The 21,659-nt window shown below is 37.5% G+C and overlaps 1 protein-coding gene across 18 annotated transcripts in view; it reads right to left on the reverse strand.

Annotated features, from left to right (window-relative positions):
- Window positions 1–21,659, reverse strand: part of PTPRC (protein tyrosine phosphatase receptor type C) — a 68,514-nt gene that overhangs the window by 12,264 nt on the left and 34,591 nt on the right. For 2 of the 18 annotated variants that reach the window (XM_065675280.1, XM_065675279.1), the window contains 15 exons: window positions 15,033–15,128; window positions 14,192–14,287; window positions 13,786–13,812; window positions 13,197–13,334; window positions 12,345–12,431; window positions 10,970–11,002; window positions 9,959–10,177; window positions 9,307–9,414; window positions 8,314–8,460; window positions 7,430–7,555; window positions 5,922–6,077; window positions 4,759–4,955; window positions 2,804–2,864; window positions 2,114–2,222; window positions 976–1,007 (listed from right to left, as the gene is read on the reverse strand). In XM_065675280.1, the coding sequence (XP_065531352.1) occupies window positions 976–1,007; window positions 2,114–2,222; window positions 2,804–2,864; window positions 4,759–4,955; window positions 5,922–6,077; window positions 7,430–7,555; window positions 8,314–8,460; window positions 9,307–9,414; window positions 9,959–10,177; window positions 10,970–11,002; window positions 12,345–12,431; window positions 13,197–13,334; window positions 13,786–13,812; window positions 14,192–14,287; window positions 15,033–15,128 (1,632 nt within the window). The remainder of the gene's footprint in view (window positions 1–975; window positions 1,008–2,113; window positions 2,223–2,803; window positions 2,865–4,758; window positions 4,956–5,921; window positions 6,078–7,429; window positions 7,556–8,313; window positions 8,461–9,306; window positions 9,415–9,958; window positions 10,178–10,969; window positions 11,003–12,344; window positions 12,432–13,196; window positions 13,335–13,785; window positions 13,813–14,191; window positions 14,288–15,032; window positions 15,129–21,659) is intronic. The other 16 variants (XM_065675291.1, XM_065675287.1, XM_065675295.1 and 13 more) reach the window with 13 other exon arrangements.

Consider the following 21,659-nt stretch of genomic DNA (forward strand, 5'->3'; position numbering starts at 1 on the left):
GACTTTGTAGATCACATTTCCGTAACCATGATACTCGGATTGTCAGATAAACTAACAAAAGGGAAAACCTCTTTATTTTAATAAAAAACATTTACTTTTCAAAAAAAAAAAAAGGTGTTAACTGAGCCAGCTGTGAGCAAACAGGCCCTGGGAATAACAGAATTTGTTCAGTTCTGATGCCTGACTGGAGACAAGTGAGGAGGACATCAACAGGGACACTCCATTAACAGCGCTTTATGTACAAAGTGCAAGTGCCATATTCAGGTCACAGCGACAGCTCCAACACCCACAACAGTTGCATGTCATCACCTTCTACTTGAATTCTGATCACTTATCATCAGTGGTAAAATCCATTACTGTGCAAACAACCAACAAATGTAACAACATGTATAGCCTGCTTTTCCAAATTTTCTCCAACCTATTCTCTGAGTCGCAATAACATGTAATATCATCTTGAATGATAAAGCAATGATTGAACAACTTCTAACATCTCTAACTAGACATTAATACATTTTTCATTTATATTGAAAAGCTTTAATTTTTTTAACAACTGTGCATCTAAGCAAATGGATTTGAATATCAACACATTATTAATTCCTATTTAATGTAGTTAACTTCTGTGGCCTTGAATGTCATAAATCTTTTTTTTCTTGGAGCTTTTTGGTATTGACTGATTCTGCCTTTCTTCAGAAGCTTTGAAATCTTGGGAAAATATTACACATAATGTTTGGTTTCAGTCTATAAGATTTGAAATCCTTCAAAATTTTACAGTAAAAAACAACTGGTTTATGTATAAATTCTTGCTTTGAAAAAGGTGCACAAGAAAGCTTTTTTGGGCTATTTTTCCTCCAGTTGAGCTGTTATTATGTTGATATCTGTAATCTACGTATGCAACCTAGAATTTAAGCAATCCAAAGGTGGCAGCAAGAAGTGACTAATTTTATTTCCACTTGCTAAATGTATAAAGATACTCACCTGTAACAAGGTTCACACCTTCAGAAGAATTGCTGTAAAAAGCAAAAGTATCTGTAAAAGCTCTGAATAGTAACACATATATATGAGTTTAAAAAAAAGCAGGTTTGTATGTGAACACCAAGACTGTTTATAATCTGCAGACTGTGTTACAAACTGTCTGTGAAATAAGAGTACTACAACTGGGACTTGCAGGCCCTACACATAGGAGGAGGAGAAACAAGGGAACCACATCAAACAGCTTAACCACTTGCATAATTTTGTCTGTATCACCTACAGCAAGTGTGTTTTTAATTTCTTTACTGGAGTAACTGCTCAGACCATCTTTGGTTTTCTTTTTTTGCTTAATAAGTGACAGAGACCCAATACATAAAATATTACAAAATTAATTTTAAATGCTAGGTAGCCAAGAACAAGCCGGACTCTCTTGGGGGGTAGATGAAACAGTGCTAAAGGAGCTGGAAGGGGTGAGTCTCCAAAGTTCTGCTGTTGCCAGAGGGCTGAGAGGTTCCTGAAAAAAATTGCCCTAGCTCCCCTGTCTCTACCAGCAGAAAATGGCACCACCTCCACCACATTGCACCACCTCCTTCCACAGCAATAGTAGCAGTCAGCCTGGCTTTCCAGGGCACAGTTATCAGGGAAGGCAACAACCATTTTTCTATTACCATCCTCTCTGACCTACAGAACTGCCACACCACCTAGATGACTATAATAACCAACGCCTCCCTGAGATATTGTTTCTGGTCAATAAGCATTTGAAAGAGTTCCAAGAAAGCATGCATTATTTTCAATACTTTTAGCTTAAAATGTGAAGGAAAGGTTTTCCAGTATATGTGCATATTTTTTCACAAACCTAGTGACAAAAGATTTTGTTCTAGCAGATGGGTTCTTGTGCGCACAGAGAAAGGCTATAAGGGAGAGATTTTAAATGCACTTTGTTGTATTTGTGTTGCCAGACAAAATACCATAAACTGTGGGGGGTTTTTGAAAGAATTAAAACGTAAAAGGATGTATTTTCCCATTTTAATAAAATATCAAATTTGTAACATTTTTGTACTACTGATTGGGAAACCTTGTGGAAAAACAGAAAGCCCACACACCACACCCCCATTTATATGAGAGCAAGAAACTTTAAACTTACCTAAGCTTATTTTTGTGAAGACCATAGATTTTGTACAGAACTAGTAGTAAAGCAATTGATGTCACAATGATCAAGAACACCAAGAATATAATCAGGGCTTTAGAATTATCTAACAGAAAAAGAACACAATTATTATTTCTTCAATACATAAGTAATGGAACAAAACAATTATTTTTCAGTGGTTTAATATAAGTTTGTTTCTCCAAAGTGCCAAAACTTTTTAAGCATGAAGAAAATAAAGAAACTTTATTTTTTCATTAAGAAAACTTTCATTTAAACTATCCATATCCACCTGTCAAAATGCTAACAACTCAGTCACTGGTTCAGCATTACCATGCTTGTCTCCTGTCAGAGGTCCAGCTCCTGAAATACAGGATCAGAACACAGGAAAATATTCCTGAAGTGAATAATTTAAGTTAGAGAAATTAATTTCTAGTTGCACTTGAATGTTTCCTGAAGAAACCATAGCTGTGTAATAACTCTGTTCAGTTAATTCCATTAATGACTTGTCAACATGGTCTGTTAATGCTGAGTGAGGATATTATTTTTTCAAGTGCAGATCAACTACTAAGCATAAAAACAGACAGCTTGGACTTTTAATTAGGAGCAATTGTAACAATTCACAATTAACACTATTCATACTATGCTAAAGTCTAAAAGTAAAAATGCTGTATATATATATTTACTTACATCTGGTTTTTATACTTGTCTTTACTGGCTGCCCTCTATATTGTCCATTAAACACCAAGATCTGCGTGCAGTGGGTGAGAATAACAAAGATAAGCTATAACAAGTCAAAATTTCTGCATAAAGATTTTTAAGAAAAATGAAGTACAATGGATATTCAAAATGCACCCATCTATTTTCAATGAATCAAACTCATTGACAGCAAGATCTGCTGTCAATCTTTGTACAGCTGTGCAGCTCAGATTTCTACCTAAGTCATAGCAAGATCTAAATCAAAAAATACGTAGATGACTGGTTAGTGAAATAAGAGACACATTTTACAAAATAAGTACTGAGTGTATCTCAAGGAAGAAATCAAATTATCTCTTACCAAATCCCTCAAATCTGAAAATTAACCATGCAATATATAATTAAACATCATTATTTTATTTGCTTCAACAGTAAATATACAAATAGTCAATGGAGTCGGATATTTTTAATAAAAGTTCCTGTATAGGAAGTAATTAATAAAAGTTTGAATTATAGAAGCCAAAATAAATTTTCAAATAAGCTGCTGTCTTGTAACATTAAATTTGAGATACTTTAATTGGTGTTAAGACACTATCTCTGTGTGGATGTGTTTATATTTCATAATACATATTACATCTATTGAATCTTTCAAATTGCAGTTAGGGTCAAAACATCACTAAACAAGAAGTATCCTAGGTAGGCTCCTGTTTATTCCCTGAACAATCCAGTCCAGACAGAAGGAAATAGTGACATCTGCCAACTCCCTCAGGTGATCTGTTGTTTGTTTTTTTTTCTTGAGCGTTCTATAACCTGACACAGAATTCTTTCACTACTAGTTAAGGCCATAAAGCTTTCTCTCTTTTTCCAGTGAGAATTGGACAAAATAAGGTAAAAGTAGAAGCCAGGGGTTAGAGACAAGCACAAGATAATTTCTTCTATAAAGCAAATTGCTCACTGCAATTGGTGTACAAAAAGCTCCAAAGAGTGCAGGGGTCTCGTACTATGAGGGCAATGCAAGCATTTGTTGATCCTACAGGGCCTCATCTTTATTTTCCAAATACAAAGCTTTCTGAGCAGAATCTCTTGAAAAAATACTGACAAAGCCTTGGAACAAAACCTAGACTATTCAAGTTCTCCGATACTGCATTTTCTCAGAAAAACAGAGAGAAAAGAGGAAAAGATTGTGAAAAATGAACAAAACTGGTTCCTGAAAGTAATAAAACTTCATAATTCCTGCTTGTTAATCTAAACTTTATGGAGAATTGCTACCAGGATATGAAAAATATTCTTAGTGGCCACATTATGGGGGCCACATAAGACCATTGGCTTTGCAAACAACAAATGCCAAAAGGATGAAATGCCTCAAAGAACAGAAAATAGCAGGAGGCCTTCAGGAAAGTGAAGCTTGTAAACAGAGGATGATATATTTTGTACGGAAACAACTGGGAAAGGATCTAAACTGCTTTACACTAACCAGTCCCCAAAGCATCAAAAGTCTTCACAGTGAAAAATATTGAACAATTTATTTCTGAGCAATTATCTCAAGACCTAAATCCCATATTTATCCTCTGATGGAAATGACTTTAAGTGAAATGTGTTTTAAACACGGAAATATCCGTTATACTTAAGGAACTATTTTTAAACTTATGGAACACCCAAATTTCTCTCTGTCCCAAGTACAAAGAATCTATTCAGCTTGTATTTTTCATGCAGTCAGAACCTATGTGGAATAGCACACAAAGGAATGATTGATCGATTGATTGATTGATAGGCTAGGCACATCTGAATTTTGTTTCCAAGGCAGTAGCTACTTCTTTACATCTGTGGTCTGCAGACCGACAAATTAACTCCTCTGACATCATATTTGCTTTTCCTAAGCCCAAGTATAATACACTTAAACAATGAAAATACAACAATATTTATATACTTAATTTAATAAGCCTACTTACCGTAAATGTATAGTTTGTTAAGTATGAGAGATTTTCTTTTTTAAAATCACACTCGTGTCTGGAGTCATTTGTTGCATCATTTTCCCAAGTCAATTCAAATATTTTTTGTGGTCCATACACTTGTTGACTTTTGCATTTAATTTGGACAGCATTATCAGCTGTCAATGTTGCATTAACATCGATCACTTTCTGTGGTTCTGTTAACAAAAAAAGTGTTGCTGGTTCTATTCTCATAATTTCAAACCAAACATTTCAACAGCTGTATCTATTAATGTCTGTCTGTCATCTTTTCTCTGAATAATTTCAAACATTTTATTCCTCAAAAATTTCAATCCCAATTTAACAAGATCAATAAAATCAATTTTGAATTAACCATAGGTTTAACTTAAACTGGAAAAGATGTGAAGTGAAACTGAAAAGGCTGGGAAAATCAGAACTCTACTGACAGTCAGGCTGCAAAGATAAGGATCTCAACTCTCTCTTTTGCATCTGACATCACTTTCTCATTTGAGAATCATGGGACAACAGACAAGATGGGGAACAGACAGTTTTCTGTGTGAGTATATGTTTTAAAACTTCAGTATATGTTTCAGAACATCTGTAAATGAGGTTTCCTACCAGGAGTTACTAGCATATTTTAGTATTTGAAATAGTATCATGCTATCAATTGCTGAAACAGCTGAGAGAAAGAAAGAAAAGAAGCATAACAAAAAAAAACAACAACAAACCACTTCTACAAACTATAATTACATCACTAGCACAAAAGTAATATTTTATTTTTCACTAAAAAGAAACCCAATCTTTTCCTTATTTAGTGAAATTAAAGGAAAAATTTAGTATCTTACTAGGTATTAAACCATCATAGTTCCCTTATAGCTGTAACTGTATATTAGCTGAGTCTGGAGGTGGTGGAAGTAGACTTAAAAAAGTACTGGAAGATTTTAGATAAACATGGGGGTTTGGGTGGGTTTGGGGATTGTGGTGTTTCGTGTGGGGTTCTTTTACCTCAAAGAAGGAATTAAATCAGTATGAGGCTCTACATCTGAAGATTCTTGGCAAATAACACTAGCACATATAAAATACAATGAAGTACAAAAAGAAAGCGCATATCCTCTGTGTTGCTATCAGCCTTGTTCACAACAGTTAGCAAATGAGAAACTTACCTGCTGATTTTGTTCTAAAGTTACATATTCCTGTTTTTCCTCTATATAGTCCCCTATTAAATGTGCTTCGGGTATATGGTGTCACAGACACAGAACCATTGGTATATGGCTCCAATTCGTGGCAAATATGGCTAGTCTTGTCAACAACATTTTCCTCTTTGAGAAAAAATGAAAAATTAAATTAGTGAACAAAGTTTCTTAGTAGCACAGGAACTCACACTTCACCAGAAGTACGTGGAACCACTAGCATGTGCACTTCTATTTTAATTCCCTTTTACTTCATTAGTTTGTCTTGCTTACTAATGCTAAGTGAAAGCTCAGGAAGAAGAAAAATACATTCCCCAGTCAAAAAGGTAGAAAGTTGGTGTTTTTCCGTTTGGTTTTATTATCTTTTTTTTTTTTTTTTTTTTGACTTTCTCAATATGTCATTAAAATGGCTATAATTAAAAACTAGCATAAAACAAACTGATAAGGAGATGCTGATACTTTTGTCTGTGTTCAGCTTAGGGGTTCATAAACAGATGTCAAAAGTCACTCTTTACACTGAGCAAGTGTGGGGCTTTGATGGCTTGTGGAACTGGCGAGCAATGGTCTTTCCATGTTTCATTCTGGCTGCTTCAGGTGTGACCTCCCTGCACCCCAGCATAATACGCTGGTCTCCTACACTGGCCAAGCTGGACCAACCATAGAAACTGGTGCATGGGGCTGCCACTCTTTCAGGGAGTGATCAAATTCAGGGCATAAAGAATGAAAGAGACGATTTATATCTGGGAAGCACAGGAACATGACAGCATTTGGTTTCTGTGGCAGTCCAGGTTTACAAAACATGTAGTATGTTAAGAGAAAGAATAAATTAACTCAGGACTGGTTTAAACCTGACATATATTTCCTGGAATCATCTATCAGACTCTTCATTTCCAAAACATCATTTCCCAGTCCTGTTTTGAAGAAAAGCTCAGACCTGGAAAATATGGTACCAGTATAATGGATACAAGCTTGTCCATCTAGATGAAAGGTGGCCTAATACAGCATACCTGAAATGAGTGACCATTTAGTAGAAGACAACAACCTGGCTTTACCTGTCTAAACATGCTTACGTTAACTGCCATACTCGGGACCCAACTTTTACATGCATAGCTGTTACTCTGCAGGCCAGTCCCTGACTTCTCAGAGAATATGTTAATCAGCAATAGCCGTTTTTTCTGAGACAGAGAGCACCATGCTACCAACTAATCAGGCTGCTGATAATCTTATGACAACTTATTCTTAACACAATATGCATGAGAACTGAATGGTGACAGAATTGTGTCCTGAAATGGTAAACTGAATAGCCACAGGGTTGAACTGGAATATCCTTGACGGAAAAAAAAACATTGTACCAAAAAAAATAAATAAAAAGGCATAGTCTGAAGAGATTCCAAAATGGAATGACAGTGCATCATGCTTAGTGCTCTGTAAATGTGAAAACATGCACTGAATTATTGAATACTGAAGGGGCCTGTACTTACCTTTGTCATTGCATGTCACTAAATAACCATCTACAGGACCCTTTGAAATGTCACTAGGTTTCTCCCATGTAACAGATACATGTCTGGCCTCAGAAATTACTGTAAGGTTTTCTGGTGCTTCTGGAGCTGTTGTAAAAGAAAATTCCTCTTTTTACCTACCTTGATTAAATTAAATTTCATTGGATACTAAAGCAAGATGCCAACAACATGCAATATTTTTTATAGTCTATTTCAGTCAAAGAAATTATACTTAAGTATAAATGGAGTATATGCAAAAGCATCACAGAGTAATATCATAAATTTAATTAATTCAGGACAAGGTGAATACAGCAATATTACATATTACTAAAATTTTCCAGCATTTCCAAATATTATATTGATTTATGCTGATTTCCTTTTTAATTTAGGGAAAAAAAAAACAACCAACAAACCAAAACAACCTGTCCCCCCCAGATAAAACCCCTAAGCTATTTCCAAGGACAATGCTCTGGAAAAACACACAAAAACATTCTTTGCAATTGTTCTATCACATCTTTCTTCAAATCAAGAACTTAACACTTGATTTTAACTAGGCCTACACCTTTTTTTCCTGTCTTCATTCAAGTAAAATTTCCTTATATTTTGTAATGCTCTCATCCTCGAAAATAAATCACACTCTCTGAAAGAAGGAAAGGAAGGCATCAAAATGAAAGACTGAGACTGGGGCTGGAGAAGAACAACCACAAGGGCAGGATACCAGGCAGGAGGAGCTGGAGCTGAACCAGAGAATGCCCGAGCACAGTGCTCAAATATATCTTCAACCCCAGGAAACGTGGATAGGGGGATTTATAGCAGGAGTTTCTAGAAATATGTGGAACATAAAGCAAAGTAAGCATTCCACTTACCACCATAATCTGTTGTTATGATGAACTCTTGGTTGACAACCATCTTTTCAAAAAAATGTATGGTACCAGTGCAGTTGTACTGAGAGTTGGCTGATAAGTTATTCAGTTCTTTACAAGATTGATTTAATTCTGTAAAGACTGGTAAATCTGTAGACACAAAAAGAATTTTACCAATATTTTTCACAACTCCAAGTGTACATTCTAACATTTTAACTGGGATTTGTCTACCACAGTTGTTCAATATAATTTTTAATAAACTGTCATAATATTCCAAACAGAAAAGTGTACAACCTAATCCAATGACTAGGGCATGGGTTCTTTTATACTAAGTTAGCTTGCATAGATCTTTATTCTTTCTTAGCAAAGGTAACATGATCTGACTTTCTAACAACTTTTCCACAGAAATCAAAACATTTCATGGGAATCTGGTAGGACCCTGGAGTGGTTTCTTTAGCTCCTCAGCTCCCTGAAACAGGAAACTTTCAGGCCCAGATACTCATCACACAGTTTTCTGGGACACATGAGGACATCCAATATTTGTACTTTCCCTACCATACTAGCTGCCCTTGTCTCCTCCCACTGGCTGGCTCCAGGAGCAGAGAGCCTGGCCTCTTGCCTCCAGGAACCCCCAGAGAGAGCTGTCAAGGTAGTCTGCAAGGGGTCAGCTCACAGCAGACCCACACATTGCAGGATTTCCAAATTCTCAGCTCCCCCTCAGACCATCAAGCAGGACCTCAAAATGCCCACAAGTCTGCAATTTGTGAAGCTGGTAAACTCAGGAAATGAGCTCTCTCAGTCTGAACTGTCCTCAGATCTGCAGTGTGTGGAGACAGTAGTCATCCTGGTGATCCCAGAAATTCTGAGCAGTCCTTCCCTCAAACTGGCACAGTTAATTTAAATCTGATAGTCTGTCATCAAAAGACATCACCAACATTGCCTTTTAAAATAAATAAATAAATAAACAACATTTGGAATATCTTGGATAAGTCTCACCTTTGCAGCGAACAGTCACGTTAGCTAAGCAGTCAAATTGCTTTCCCCAACATAATGTTGCAGATGTGTTGGTTTGATCATTAACTGTGAAAGGATTCTCAGCAATGTCTGAAAAGGATTAACATTATATGCCACTGTTACACTGACTATATTGATTCTTTAAATAGCAATTTGTTCTTTTATATTTGTTGACTTGTTCTGCAATATGAAGATACAATCGGCACAGAATAACATACAAAGAATTTAACAGGAAATGGAAAGTAAAAAAAAAAAAAGGAAAATTCTGACATGATACAAAGACACTGCTGGTGTTCAAATAATAAATGAAACTTTGAATCCAGCAATCTTTTTGGTGAACAGAATACCCAGCATAAATAGCAGCTTTCAAGTGCTGACTCATCTTGCTATAGCTAACCATGCTGCATATGTCCAACATAGTTAAAGTTCCCTTTTTTAACATCCCACTTCAAGAAAATACTGAAGGGTCTTAAGCTGCAACTTCAAAATATCTTACAAACCGAGCACAAAATATGAAAACCTGTCTGAGTCTCTGAAAAGAGACACGAATAGACTAAAACACCCAGGAAAGCTGGATGACTGCATGTAAAAAAAAAAAATCACCCCAAAACTACCAAACCCCTTCTGTACCTACCAGGTGGAACAGAAAGATACATGTCAGTGCAATTTTTAACACTAACTGTGTATCTCATGCATCTCTGAAGTTCTATTTTATAGATGCTGGATTCCACACTGAAGCTCTTGTTATCCTCCAAAATTACATATTCTCTATTTTTTCTGAGATTTTTCAGTGTAACTTCAGCCACATTATTCTTGCCTTTTACACTTTCTATGCTGTAGTCAAGACCATCATCTAAAAGAAAAAGATAAAATAGTAAACAATTCATGACAATTTTTAAGAACCATTTAATGTTTTATGGCACCCCAAGCACCATATGTGTTTTAAGAATAAGCAAATACAACTAAACTATCTGCCTCTTTATTTTAACTTTTTATTTATCTTTTGCTTTAAAAAAATGTTTTGTTAAAACGGAACATTTCCTTCAGAAAATACTCTTTTAAGTAATTTTTCAGTTAGAAAAACTAAAAAATTAAGAAGCTGAACATTCCAGAAACGGATTTGCTTTAATTTAAATTGTCCATTCAAAGTGAAATACTTTCTTTTGACATATTGAATCATTTGTTTGAATAGACATTTCAAATTTTCTCACTCAAAGCATTTCATAACCATCTAGCAAATAATGGCTAGAGTCTATTCCTGAAAATAAGAAAGGAGAGGTCTCTAACTCTGAAGAGAGAAAAACAAATATCCAAACTTTAGTTTTATTTTAGTTTTGAATTGCAGATTGCAGCATGTGGCTATCAATATGATGGGTAAAAATTAGAGAGAGGAATGAAGGCAGATCTCTTCTGCAGCCCTGATATCAACAGTCTAGTGCAGGGAAATTTAATAGAACAGTAAATGAAGATGAGAAGACCAGAACTGTTGATAACATTAAACCTACACCTACTGAATTGGAAAACAGATTATAAAATAATCTGAGATGCTATAATTGATCGGGTTTACTGATCAGCTCTTCATACTTTAGTTTACTGATTTAGCCACATTTGAAGACTGAGATAAAATAAGTAGTTCGGTTCTTACCACAAGGTTCATCTGTTGTCACTGAGGGAGTTTCTATAAGAAAAAATAAAAGGAAGGTGTAGCTCAGCAGGCTTGGTTTTTTTTTTTCCACAGAGCACTACAGGAGTGTGACTGATACTGCCCAAAACTTCATTCAGTATATCAAATACAAGTAGCTATATTTAGCACTCCACTCACACTTAAAAAAGGGAAGAAAACATCATCTACACAGAACACCATTTTTTAATTAGATATTTTAGGCATCACGTGTCTTTCATAATTTTCCAGTGACATAGCTGCCTACAAATCAAACTGGCTACTAATAACATTTCTACATACAAAGTTACAGAAGAATATTTCAAAATCACACATTCTCATAGTGATATTATGTGATAGCAGCTTCCCAGGATACATACGCTGTGGAACGGCTAACTGAACAGCACCCAATGTCACTAAAGAAACAAAATTAACCTACGTTTTATGCTGTTTAGAATGAGATTTCTGCAACAGTACAGATTGTTTTACAAATATTTTTACATCAAAATACTCAAAAGAAATTACGAGCTGGTATTTAGAAAATACATACAGATGCTTGAGCAAAGAACTTCATCCTAAAACAATTACTGAAAATATACTACAGTATAAGTATTACCAAAAGAGTTCGATACATAATTTTTTCAAAGAAGATTGGCCCTAGATTTGCATCCCTCCAGGCTGGGAGTCATCTGGCTGAGTACTGCCCCTAAAGAGAAGGTAGACTGAGAGGGTCCAGTGGAGAATTACCAAGAAGATTAGGGGCAGAAGACCCACGAGTAAAAGTTAAGTTTAGTCAAAGAGCTGACAGAATGATATAGCTACTTTGAAGGGTAGTTACAAGGATGGTAAGAGTCTGACTCCTGGTGTACTTTGCTCAAGCACACTCATGTATTTTACTGATCCGAGTAATTCCTAACATCCCAATAGCAGTAATAATGTGCATAAGTGTCTGCAATATTAGATCCCAAGAAAATGTTAATGCTGAGTGAAACAAAAAGGGTGCCACCAGAAAACAGAGAAGCACATAGATCTTGGATGCATTCATACATTTTTGCTACTTGGGCAAGTTTCTGTGAATAGCAAGAGAAGTACTGATGCAGTAATTGACAGTTTTACCCTTGTGCTATGCTACTGTGTGGAAATTCTATTTTTCACTTTCTTGACAAGTAGCAAATCTGGTACCTTTAATGCTACTCATAAACTATTAATAAGATTTCTAAAAATCCTTAAGTTTAATGCAGTTGTATGCCTGATTTGTATGCTCAAGTTTGATAAAAACATTCAAAATGAATTCCCTCATTCTAGCACATTTCTGTGCTCTCAGCATCATAACTGTGATAACTGTGTGCAAGTTTGTCACCTATTGTGTAAGTGGGGATGATCCCAGTGTTTGCTGGCATGCTGGCTGGTGAGATGGTGCTGTGCAAGGATGTTGAATTGTAATCATCTGTAAGGAAATAAAAAACATATCAGTGTTAAAATGTAAAATTCATTATTTTGTATGGCTCTATCATCAGAAATGCCTTATACTACAGCCTTTCTCTGCTTATTTTTTTCCTTCCCAGGATTTTTGTAATTTAGAGGAGAGTGCTGAAAGAAAAATCATGTCAATATATCAAATAAACAAGAAAATAATTATTTAAATAGAAGCAATTTTGTAGGAATATACCACTTATTAATGAATTTTGCAATGTATAAGCAGATTTTTTTATTTATTTAGGCTTAATTCAGATAGAATAATCATAAAAATGGCATTAATAATTGTGAACTGGGAAAAACTGTGACATTTTGATATATTCTTACAGTAAAACACAATTATGAACAGTCAGAAACAAGCACTCCATTAGTGTTCATTTGCCAGATCACATACCTTGAGCATTATATTACTCACTATATATCAGTATTTATCTTCCTGATTATAAATCGCTGACGGGTTTCTATGTTCTCTTTTAGGTCCACTCCTATTGCTCTTGCTTTGACAATGGCCTCGTTGACAGCAGCTAGAGTTTCGCTAGTACTGAGATGACTACAAGAACTGGCTATCAGATACCACATCCTGGAAATAATTCTGGTATTGCCACTTTGCCAAATTGCAGATACCTTTTCTATTTGACAAACCATATGCTGGAAAAGGCTTTCCTGAGGCTGAATTACTTAGTTTCCCACTACAGTTTAGAGAGCAGTGAGTGGCATCTAAAGGAAGATGGCAAACCTGAGGAAGCATTCTGGAAGGCAGTGGGAGTGTGTGTGGTGAGGGACGTAGTGCTGCTTTTTGGTGGGTTGCTGAGTGCCGTGCCAGGGATGGAGCCTGCGTGCGTGGAGAGATATGTGTTGTCTGCAGGAGAGAAACCTGTGGTGAGAGTTACAGCAGTTTCGTTAATGCTTCAGAGGCTTCCTGCTCAAGGAAGGACACAAAGCTCCACACGACACAGGACTGCTGTGCTGGAGCACTCTCATACTGAAGTACTGTGAATCTTATTTGCAAGCAAAGACACAAGCACAACAAATGCTCAGGCTGTTCAGAGGTCCAACAGTTGTCAGCTGAACATTCCGCAAGTGTAATCCTTTTTGGCGCTGACTACACCTCTTTCTTGCAGTGTTTTAAAATACACTCAAATTCATGACTCAAAACCAGACTTGTCTGATATTCTTGCCTCTTTCAACAGCACATTTCAACTGATTGGGCTGAGTGAAAAGGCGTTACACGTTCTGTGAGAGAACTGTGTGCAGGAAAAGGAAAGCAGAAATTATCAGTAAAAAACACCAATGCAGTTCTGTCATGTAAATTAAAAGTTTCTTACCAGGCGTAGTCACTGCTGACTCATCTCCTTTAAGAGAGAAAGAGAGAGAGAAATTGTAAATTAAACTTTCAAGGAATTAAACACAATCATATGCCAAAAATAAAAAAAGAAACATTCCTTCCTCCCAACAATCAACTGAGTTTTCCCCAGTGAATTACACATTCTTAAGTAATTACATTCTTAAGTAATATTTAGTGGCATGTAGCAACAACCAGACCCGCAAAATATCAAACATATGATACATGTGGAATGATACCGTCCACATTAAAAATCACTTTTTCTTGAGCCATGCGTTTGTGCTGTGCAGCCTGAGGGGTGGAGACAGCATCAGGAAGGCTGTACCTGATGCTAGTTCAGCTGAAACAGGAGAATAGCAGCAATGCCATGGTCCTGAATTCACCGTTACCTTCAGTGGTGCCTGGAGGTGAGAGTGATGTGGAGCGTGCAGGTGGAGGTGACATAAGGAAGGGAAAGCTGGTGTTTGCCAGATTTTCATCTCCTGCTGCACAGTGGGGAGAAAGATATGACCAGGTGAGCAATGTATGAAGGCAAGTAGCTCATCGCAAGCAGCTGCTCTCTGAATTATATTTCCCTCTCCAATAGATCTGCTTGGATTTACTGAAAGAGCATGGCTTGCAATTAGGTCTGCAAGACCACCTACTCCAAATTCCCACAAACTTGTCTAGAATGCCTTTGTGGGGAAGAGATTTGATCATTCCTTATCAAGTTGTGGGGCATGCACTGATTTCAGGTGTTTCAAAACACCAGCTGAAAGGTGTGAAGTAATGTACAGTTTGCAAAAAGCCCAGACTGACTGGAGTGGTTTTGTTTTGTGCTTCTGACCCAGGAAATACTCTCTTCCAACAATCATCAGATACTGCTGTGGTGCCTGCATGAATTGCAAGAAAGTGCCACTGTGACGACTCATCATGAAAAGCTGATCTGAGACCTCAGGAGGAAGGGGTGTCCATAAAGAACACATGAACTCCTAACAACAGCATGTTACACCCTGAATTCTTTGAAGAATGTGTTTCAAATCCCCACCTTTGATTTAATTAAAATAAAAAACCCTAAATATGTCCTCATTGCGTTAACAGTTTTTTCTGTAATACAACCCACCTCAGACAACATAAATGACTAGACTGCTTTCACAGCAATGGAGTTAACAAACACATGATAGAAGTAGATGCCAGTTCAGCTGAAACAGGAGAATAGCAGCAATGCCATGGTCCTGAATTCACCATTACCTTCAGTGATGTCTGGAGGTGAGAGTGATGTGGAGTGTGCAGGTGGAGGTGACATAAGGAAGGGAGAGCTGCTGTTTGCCAGATTTTCATCTCCTGCTGCATAGCGCGGAAAAGATATCACCAGGTGAGCAATGCATGTAAGTGAGAAGTTCATCTATAGTAGAAAAAGTCCAATTGTTTGTACAGCTTTCTCTAAACCATGTTTTCCAGGACAGATACTGTAATATTTTCTGGGGATACTGAAACATTTTCGTGTTTATTGATGTATTTTGCAATACCAAAAGCTAAAACTCTCAAAATCTTTTGCATCATCACACAGCAATGTATACATGTATAAGCAGCATCAAGAAATAGGGCTGACTTTTCACTGAATGAAGACTTTTGCTAAGAGATACCAATACTCTTGTCAAGAAAAATCCTACCTGTCTATAATCCTCATTATAGAAGAGCTGGAAAGCCAATCCTCAGCATTCCTAAAAGCCATTTGCTTGCTACTAATTTCTAAGTGGCTGTGCCCTTCCTGGACTATCCTGCTGATACTTAAGAATCTTTCCTAATAACTCCTATCCTCAGGTTATAAATTACCTCCTGACTTGAACTGGGAGCTATTTTTTCACAGCTATTAAACAAGCCTCATTTTTACATTCTGTTTTGAAATCCTGACCCAAAGCATTCTGTATTTGTGTAATGTAAAATTTATGCTTCAAGAGTGACAAAAAGAATGGCAATAGCTGGCACCGCAAGTTCGTTCTCAGCACTATATCCTTTACTCATTTTGAGGATTAGAAGCTTCCACTTTGACATGAAAGTCCTGAAATCCACATTGACATAAGAAACCTTGACAGGCTTGAGAGGTAGACCAGTGCAAACCACATGAAGTTCAACAAGGCCAAGTGCAAGGTCCTGCACCTGGGTCAGAGCAACTCCAAGTACAAATACAGAATGGGCAGAAAATGGATTGAGAGCAATCCTGAAGAGAAAGACTTTGAGGTGTTGGTTCATAAGAAGCTCAACATGACCTGCTGTGTGCACTTCCAGACCAGAAAGGCAACCATATGCTGGGCTGCATGTAAAGGAGCAAGACCATCAGGTTGAGGGAAGTGATTCTCCCTCTCTGCTCCACTCCGGTGAGACTACATCTGGAGTAATGTGCCCATTGTGGAGCCCCAAACATAAGAAGGACGTGAAGCTATGGGAGCAAGCCCAGGAAGGCCACGAAGATGATCAGAGGGCTGGAACACCTCTCCTGTGAAGACAGGCTTAGAGAGCTGGGATTGTTCAGCCTGGAGAAGAGAAGGCTCTGGGGAGATTCTAGAGCAGCTTCCAGTGCCTAAAGGGGCCCTACAAGAAATCTGGAGAGGGCCTTTTTACAAGGGCGTGTAGGGGTAGGACAAGGGGAATGGTTTTAAGCTGACAAAGGGTTGACTTAGATTAGACATTAGGAAGAAGTTCTTTACTGTGAGGCTGGTGAGGGACTGGAACAGGTTTTTCCTGAGAAGTTGTGAAAGTGGCACTGCTCAAATGAACACTGGCAGTGTCCAAGGCCAGGCAGGACAGGGCGTGGAACAACCTGGTCTAGTGGAAGGTGTTCCTGCCCATGGCAGGGGGGTGGATAGAGATGATCTTTATGGTCCCTTCCAACCCAAACCATTTTATGATTCTATGAAATACATCCCAAATCAATGCCTCTTCCCTCAAGACATCTCTCTCTAAAACAGCCTGCTATGCTTTCATCAAGGAATAAAGCCATTTATTCACATATGCCTTGTTGTAACTGTTCACAAACTTTTATCTGCTTATTTGGCTTTTCCTTTTCTGCCTTTTCCTACTATTTCTTTCCCACGATGTTTATTTCCTTTTTGTTTTGTTTGTTTTTGTTGTTGTTGTTTGGTTTGGTTTGGTTTGTGGTTGGTTTTTTGGTTGGGTTTTTTTTGGGGGGGAAGCATCTGTGTTTTTCAGATAGTACTTCACTGTTTATAATTTCTCTGTTTCTTCAGCTTCCCTACATGGTACTCCACAAATGTTGTAGCTCTACTCTTTTGAAAATAAACTCCTTCAACCTTTAAAACACAAATCCAGGGTTTTGTGAAAACCTGCAGTACTTATGAGGGATACATGTTCTGTTGCCCTGTTCATGTGCAAGCACCAAAAACACTTTGCTTATCTCTGACACAGAAACTCAACATAGGCAGACCTCCCAGAACTCCAAAGATTTTCTCATTATCGATCCAACAATCAGTGCTACCTGTGTTGGCTGCTCAATAGCCTCCATGGATTCTGCACCCTGTATGGCCAGTTCAGTTGACCAACAACAGCCACTAAAAAAACATGATCAGTGATGACAAAGATAGCCTGTGGAGATTGAGCAATTTCTGTATGCTCAGAACTGCCACGAAACCTGTATAACCCATGATATAAAAATCAATATAAAAAAAAACCCTAAAATCTTGTAGGTACTTTTCTAGTGAACAACTGAATTTGTTGTGGACTGTACATTCTTCAAGATCTTGTCCTACAAATTAAAACTTGGAAAAATCCAGAAATCTGATGTTTGAAATAAAAAGTATCAAGAGAAGTCAAATGAAGCTCACCTAAAAATAGTAACACAGAGCTAGCTACTTCATTCTTTATAGAGGTTGGGATTGTGTTGCCTAAAATCTGGTCCATGAGATGAGGATATGGGCCTGCCTATAGTTTGTCTGAAATTGTAAGAAACTTTCAAAGTAAAATTGTTCTTAATTGTAAGAATATAATCTGTAAAAAATGTAGTAGACTGACAAGAGACTAAATAACACAGGTTTAGAAGCTACCATATTAACAGCTCTAATATGTTAACTCATTTATATTTTTGTATCTATCTCCATTGAAACACAGGAAAACCTATGTTTTTCAGAGCTACAGAATGTTAACCTAACCTGACAGATGCTGTCAAATTACAAAAATATGGATGATCTTTTGATCTATCAATGTATCTGCAGCATCTAAAATCTCTGGGAAGGACTAGAACATTTATTACCAGAAATTCTGTAATCTGACTATACATTAAACTGTCAATGAAGTTTAGAAAACATGACATGTATATTCATTCATATTTGCCATGAGCCATGAATTTTCACCGTATTTTCATGTTTTTTTTAAATTCAGCATTTGAAAGCTGGTGGTTGGTTGCTCTAAATTTCATAATTTGATTTTTCTTTCTTCAACTGGCTTATCAGTTGAAGGATCAACTATTCCCCCTCCTTCCCAAATTTTACTTTGGTTCAGCACATTAAATACTCCTCAAGCCCAAAATTAACTTTCCGTGGGCATCTACACAGATCAACTATCACTTAAATAACTGTTTCCAAGAAAAGAATCAAAGAAGTTGCAGAAAAAGTCCTAAATGAAACTCCACTCACAGATCAGTGAAAGATTTAGAAATATTTTTCATTCAAGCTATTTATTGATCTCTAATGCAAATATATACTTTATAAAGTAATTTTCTCTATCCTCTCCCTTGTAAAGTCAGGAATAATGCTACTAGCTTAAATATAGCATGAGGTTTATTGCTCACTCGTGGCAGATGCTGAATTTTAGTCACATCATAGAACTCAAGCTTGGAAGTGACCTCAAAGGATCATTTAATCTGCCTTGCTCAGACCAGTTCAACTAGAGCAGATCACTTAAAACAGTTTGAAAAATAATGGTCCTAGATTGCCTTTTTTCCCCTCCAAATGAGCACTGGAATTTTAACAGAATTTCATGGCAGTTTTATGCTCTTCTAAGCATTTTAAAGGCTTCCTCCTCTTTTATGATTTTATTCTATTATATGATTTATTATAGCCATAGAATTGGACAGAGTTGAAAAGAATTCAATAGGTGGCACCAGAACACTAAAAAAATCTCAAGCAGCAAAGCAGATGCATTTTGCCATTTTGAGAGGTACTGGGTACACTGAAGGAAAATAAAGAAAAATCCCAGCATACCAGATTGTTACTCCAATATTAATTGGCATATTGCTACAATTAATTTATTTTCCCCAAATGTCCCACAGCTAACAAATATGTCTGGGCTAACCTCGGGTTAACAAATCTAACCTCAAAGTCAAAACTATCTGCTCATGTTTATATCTTAAAACATAACTCTGGAATTTTGAAGGCTGAACTCTAAGAATATCTTTACAATTTAATAAGGATGTCCAACCCCCAAAAAACATGCTGTGTGGTATGAAAACCTGATGATTACAAAACTAAGCAAGTAGGTCTGGTTTTAAACAGGAACTATCCCAAATCTTTGTACAGATTTTAAACTGCATCCATCCGTAAGACATTTTTAAGATAACAGGCGTAGGATAGACTGAGATAACCCAAGTGGTAGAATTAAAGTGTACACCAAGTTCCTACTAATGAAGGAAATTTTATAAATTTCCATTTCCCTTCTCTTGATTTGGCCACCAATTTGTTCCTGCTGACTTACCCAAAAGATTTACAACCCATCAGTAGTATTTGAGTTGATCTGGCTTTAGTCTGGTACCCCGCAAAAAGATTCAACCAGCACAACCCATGAGCAGATGAGAGCATGGCTAATCACTTTCATTCCCTTTCCTCTTTGGCTACCCATTGGCAGGCAGAGTGCAGCTGCTGCATGAAAGAAAAGGTGTTCGTGGAATTGCAGTCTATCAATAAAACACACCTAAAAGGTATGAGCTGATCGCCCTTCCTCCTGAAAGCTCAAAGACATACAGGACCTGGGACTTCTCTATTTTGAAGAAACCTTTCAACGTTCAACAAGAAGAGTAAATTAAAATGGCAAAGAAACTAGGCCACAAAAAAAGCCAAACACTTAAAACCCCAAGGACAGAAGGCTGTCCAGGCCACATTTGGAGGTGCAGGAGCTGCTATATCGCTGCTGTAGTACTGACTGCACTTGCGGAAGTGAGCTACAATCACACCCATATGCAAGAAGTTAACTGCTCACTGCCGTCCTAAGGTGAAAATGCTTCCCAACTCAACAGAAGATAGTTCAGACCCAGAATATGTTAAAAGACACTGTGTTCCAAGGAAGCCCAGGGTCTGATCTTCTCAAGCAGAAGGAAGCACTAGCACAAATTTCCTGTGTGTGTGTGTTATTAAAGGAAACTCCAGCTGATAAAATGAAGGTGGTGTTGAATCTGGATTAAAAGCTTAAAATCATTACCGTGTTTATACAAGCAAAAATACATTAGCTGATGACAGGGAACATGCCTTTTGACTCCATTCCGCTGCTTAATTTGCACAGTGGGTTAAATGGACCCTGTTTTTTATTTCCTGCTGGGCTGTGCAGGGGACTGCACCTGCATGCTAGAAGCTCAGGCTGTCTCCTCTGAGCACAGTAGTGCTGCAGGATTGCATTCCTTGATGCACACAACATAGAGAAATGTGGGAAGGAGGATGCCTTTTTGCTAGTCATGCATTTGGCATTTTATCTAGAGTGGTACCATACCAGCTGGCTCTTCACATCCAGCTGCACTCTGAGTGGCTTTGCGAGACCTGGGGAGTGGGCAGAGGAAGTAATCCTTCCTCTCAGTCTCGTATCTGCAAAGCTGGGGTTTTCTGCCAGAAGAAATGCTTAGTGATTCTGCAGAAGTGCTGCCCTTTTCCCAGGATCTCTTCACCCTTCAACATATTGGACAGACCCCAACAACCCCCACCGAGCAGCACTTTACACAAAGCAGCTAGTGTAGGTCCAGATTCTGTCTTCCCTCTTTTTTCAGCTGAATAGCACTGCTTCATCAAGGTCAGGGCTCTTCACATCTGCACAGAAAGCAACAGGATGTGGTCTACTTGTTCAGATAGGGTAAAGCTCTTTGAGGGGGTCTTCTAGCAAACAGCACAGACATTAGTCAGCTCCACTGCAGGCCAATACTAAATTGCAGAAAAAGAACAGTTCCTGGTGGGAGGTGAAGGGTGAGTAAGGCAAGGAGCCTTACAAAATGCTGCCAGCCACCCTGCTTTGATTTATTTTTAAACTTCAAGTAGGATGGGATGTAATTCACACTTACTTTAAGGCTCCCTTGTGCTGCTAGAACTAGCTAAAGAGACAAAGTAAATGAGCATCAGGGACAGAGATGTTACTCCTTACTTTTTGCTGCTAACATGAAATAAAGGGATCCATTCCTACTTTACAAATAAATCTGGCCAGACCTATAAATAGGCTAGCAAACACTTAAACATCTGAGTAATTCTACACCACAGAGGACCCTTCAAATTTCATAGGTAGAATCATGTATGCTGTAGTGCTCTCATAATAACAGAGTGCAGAATTACACTTAATTCTTTATCACCAACTCTGGGGAAGAAAAAACAAAACAAAACTGGTCCCAGTTTCTGGAAAAAATTGCTGCTTTTTGAAAATTGATTAAAAGAATGCCACATAGAGGTCACATTAAAGATGTGTGAAACTTTTCACGCTCCAAGTCAAAAAGGAAATTACTCACTTGACTTGAACATGTACAAACTTCTCAGATAACTGGGACATTTCAGAGGGTCCTAACAAAAACAATGCCTACGCTTTTGGTCATTGAAGATGCAGGCATGAGATCACTTCAAAGTAATCCATAATCTAATTGGTAAAATCTTCATAGCCCTACGGCAGGCATAGGAATGCTAT

The sequence above is a fragment of the Lathamus discolor genome, chromosome 3 (assembly GCF_037157495.1).
Source record: "Lathamus discolor isolate bLatDis1 chromosome 3, bLatDis1.hap1, whole genome shotgun sequence".
NCBI classification, from domain to species: Eukaryota; Metazoa; Chordata; class Aves; order Psittaciformes; family Psittacidae; genus Lathamus; species Lathamus discolor.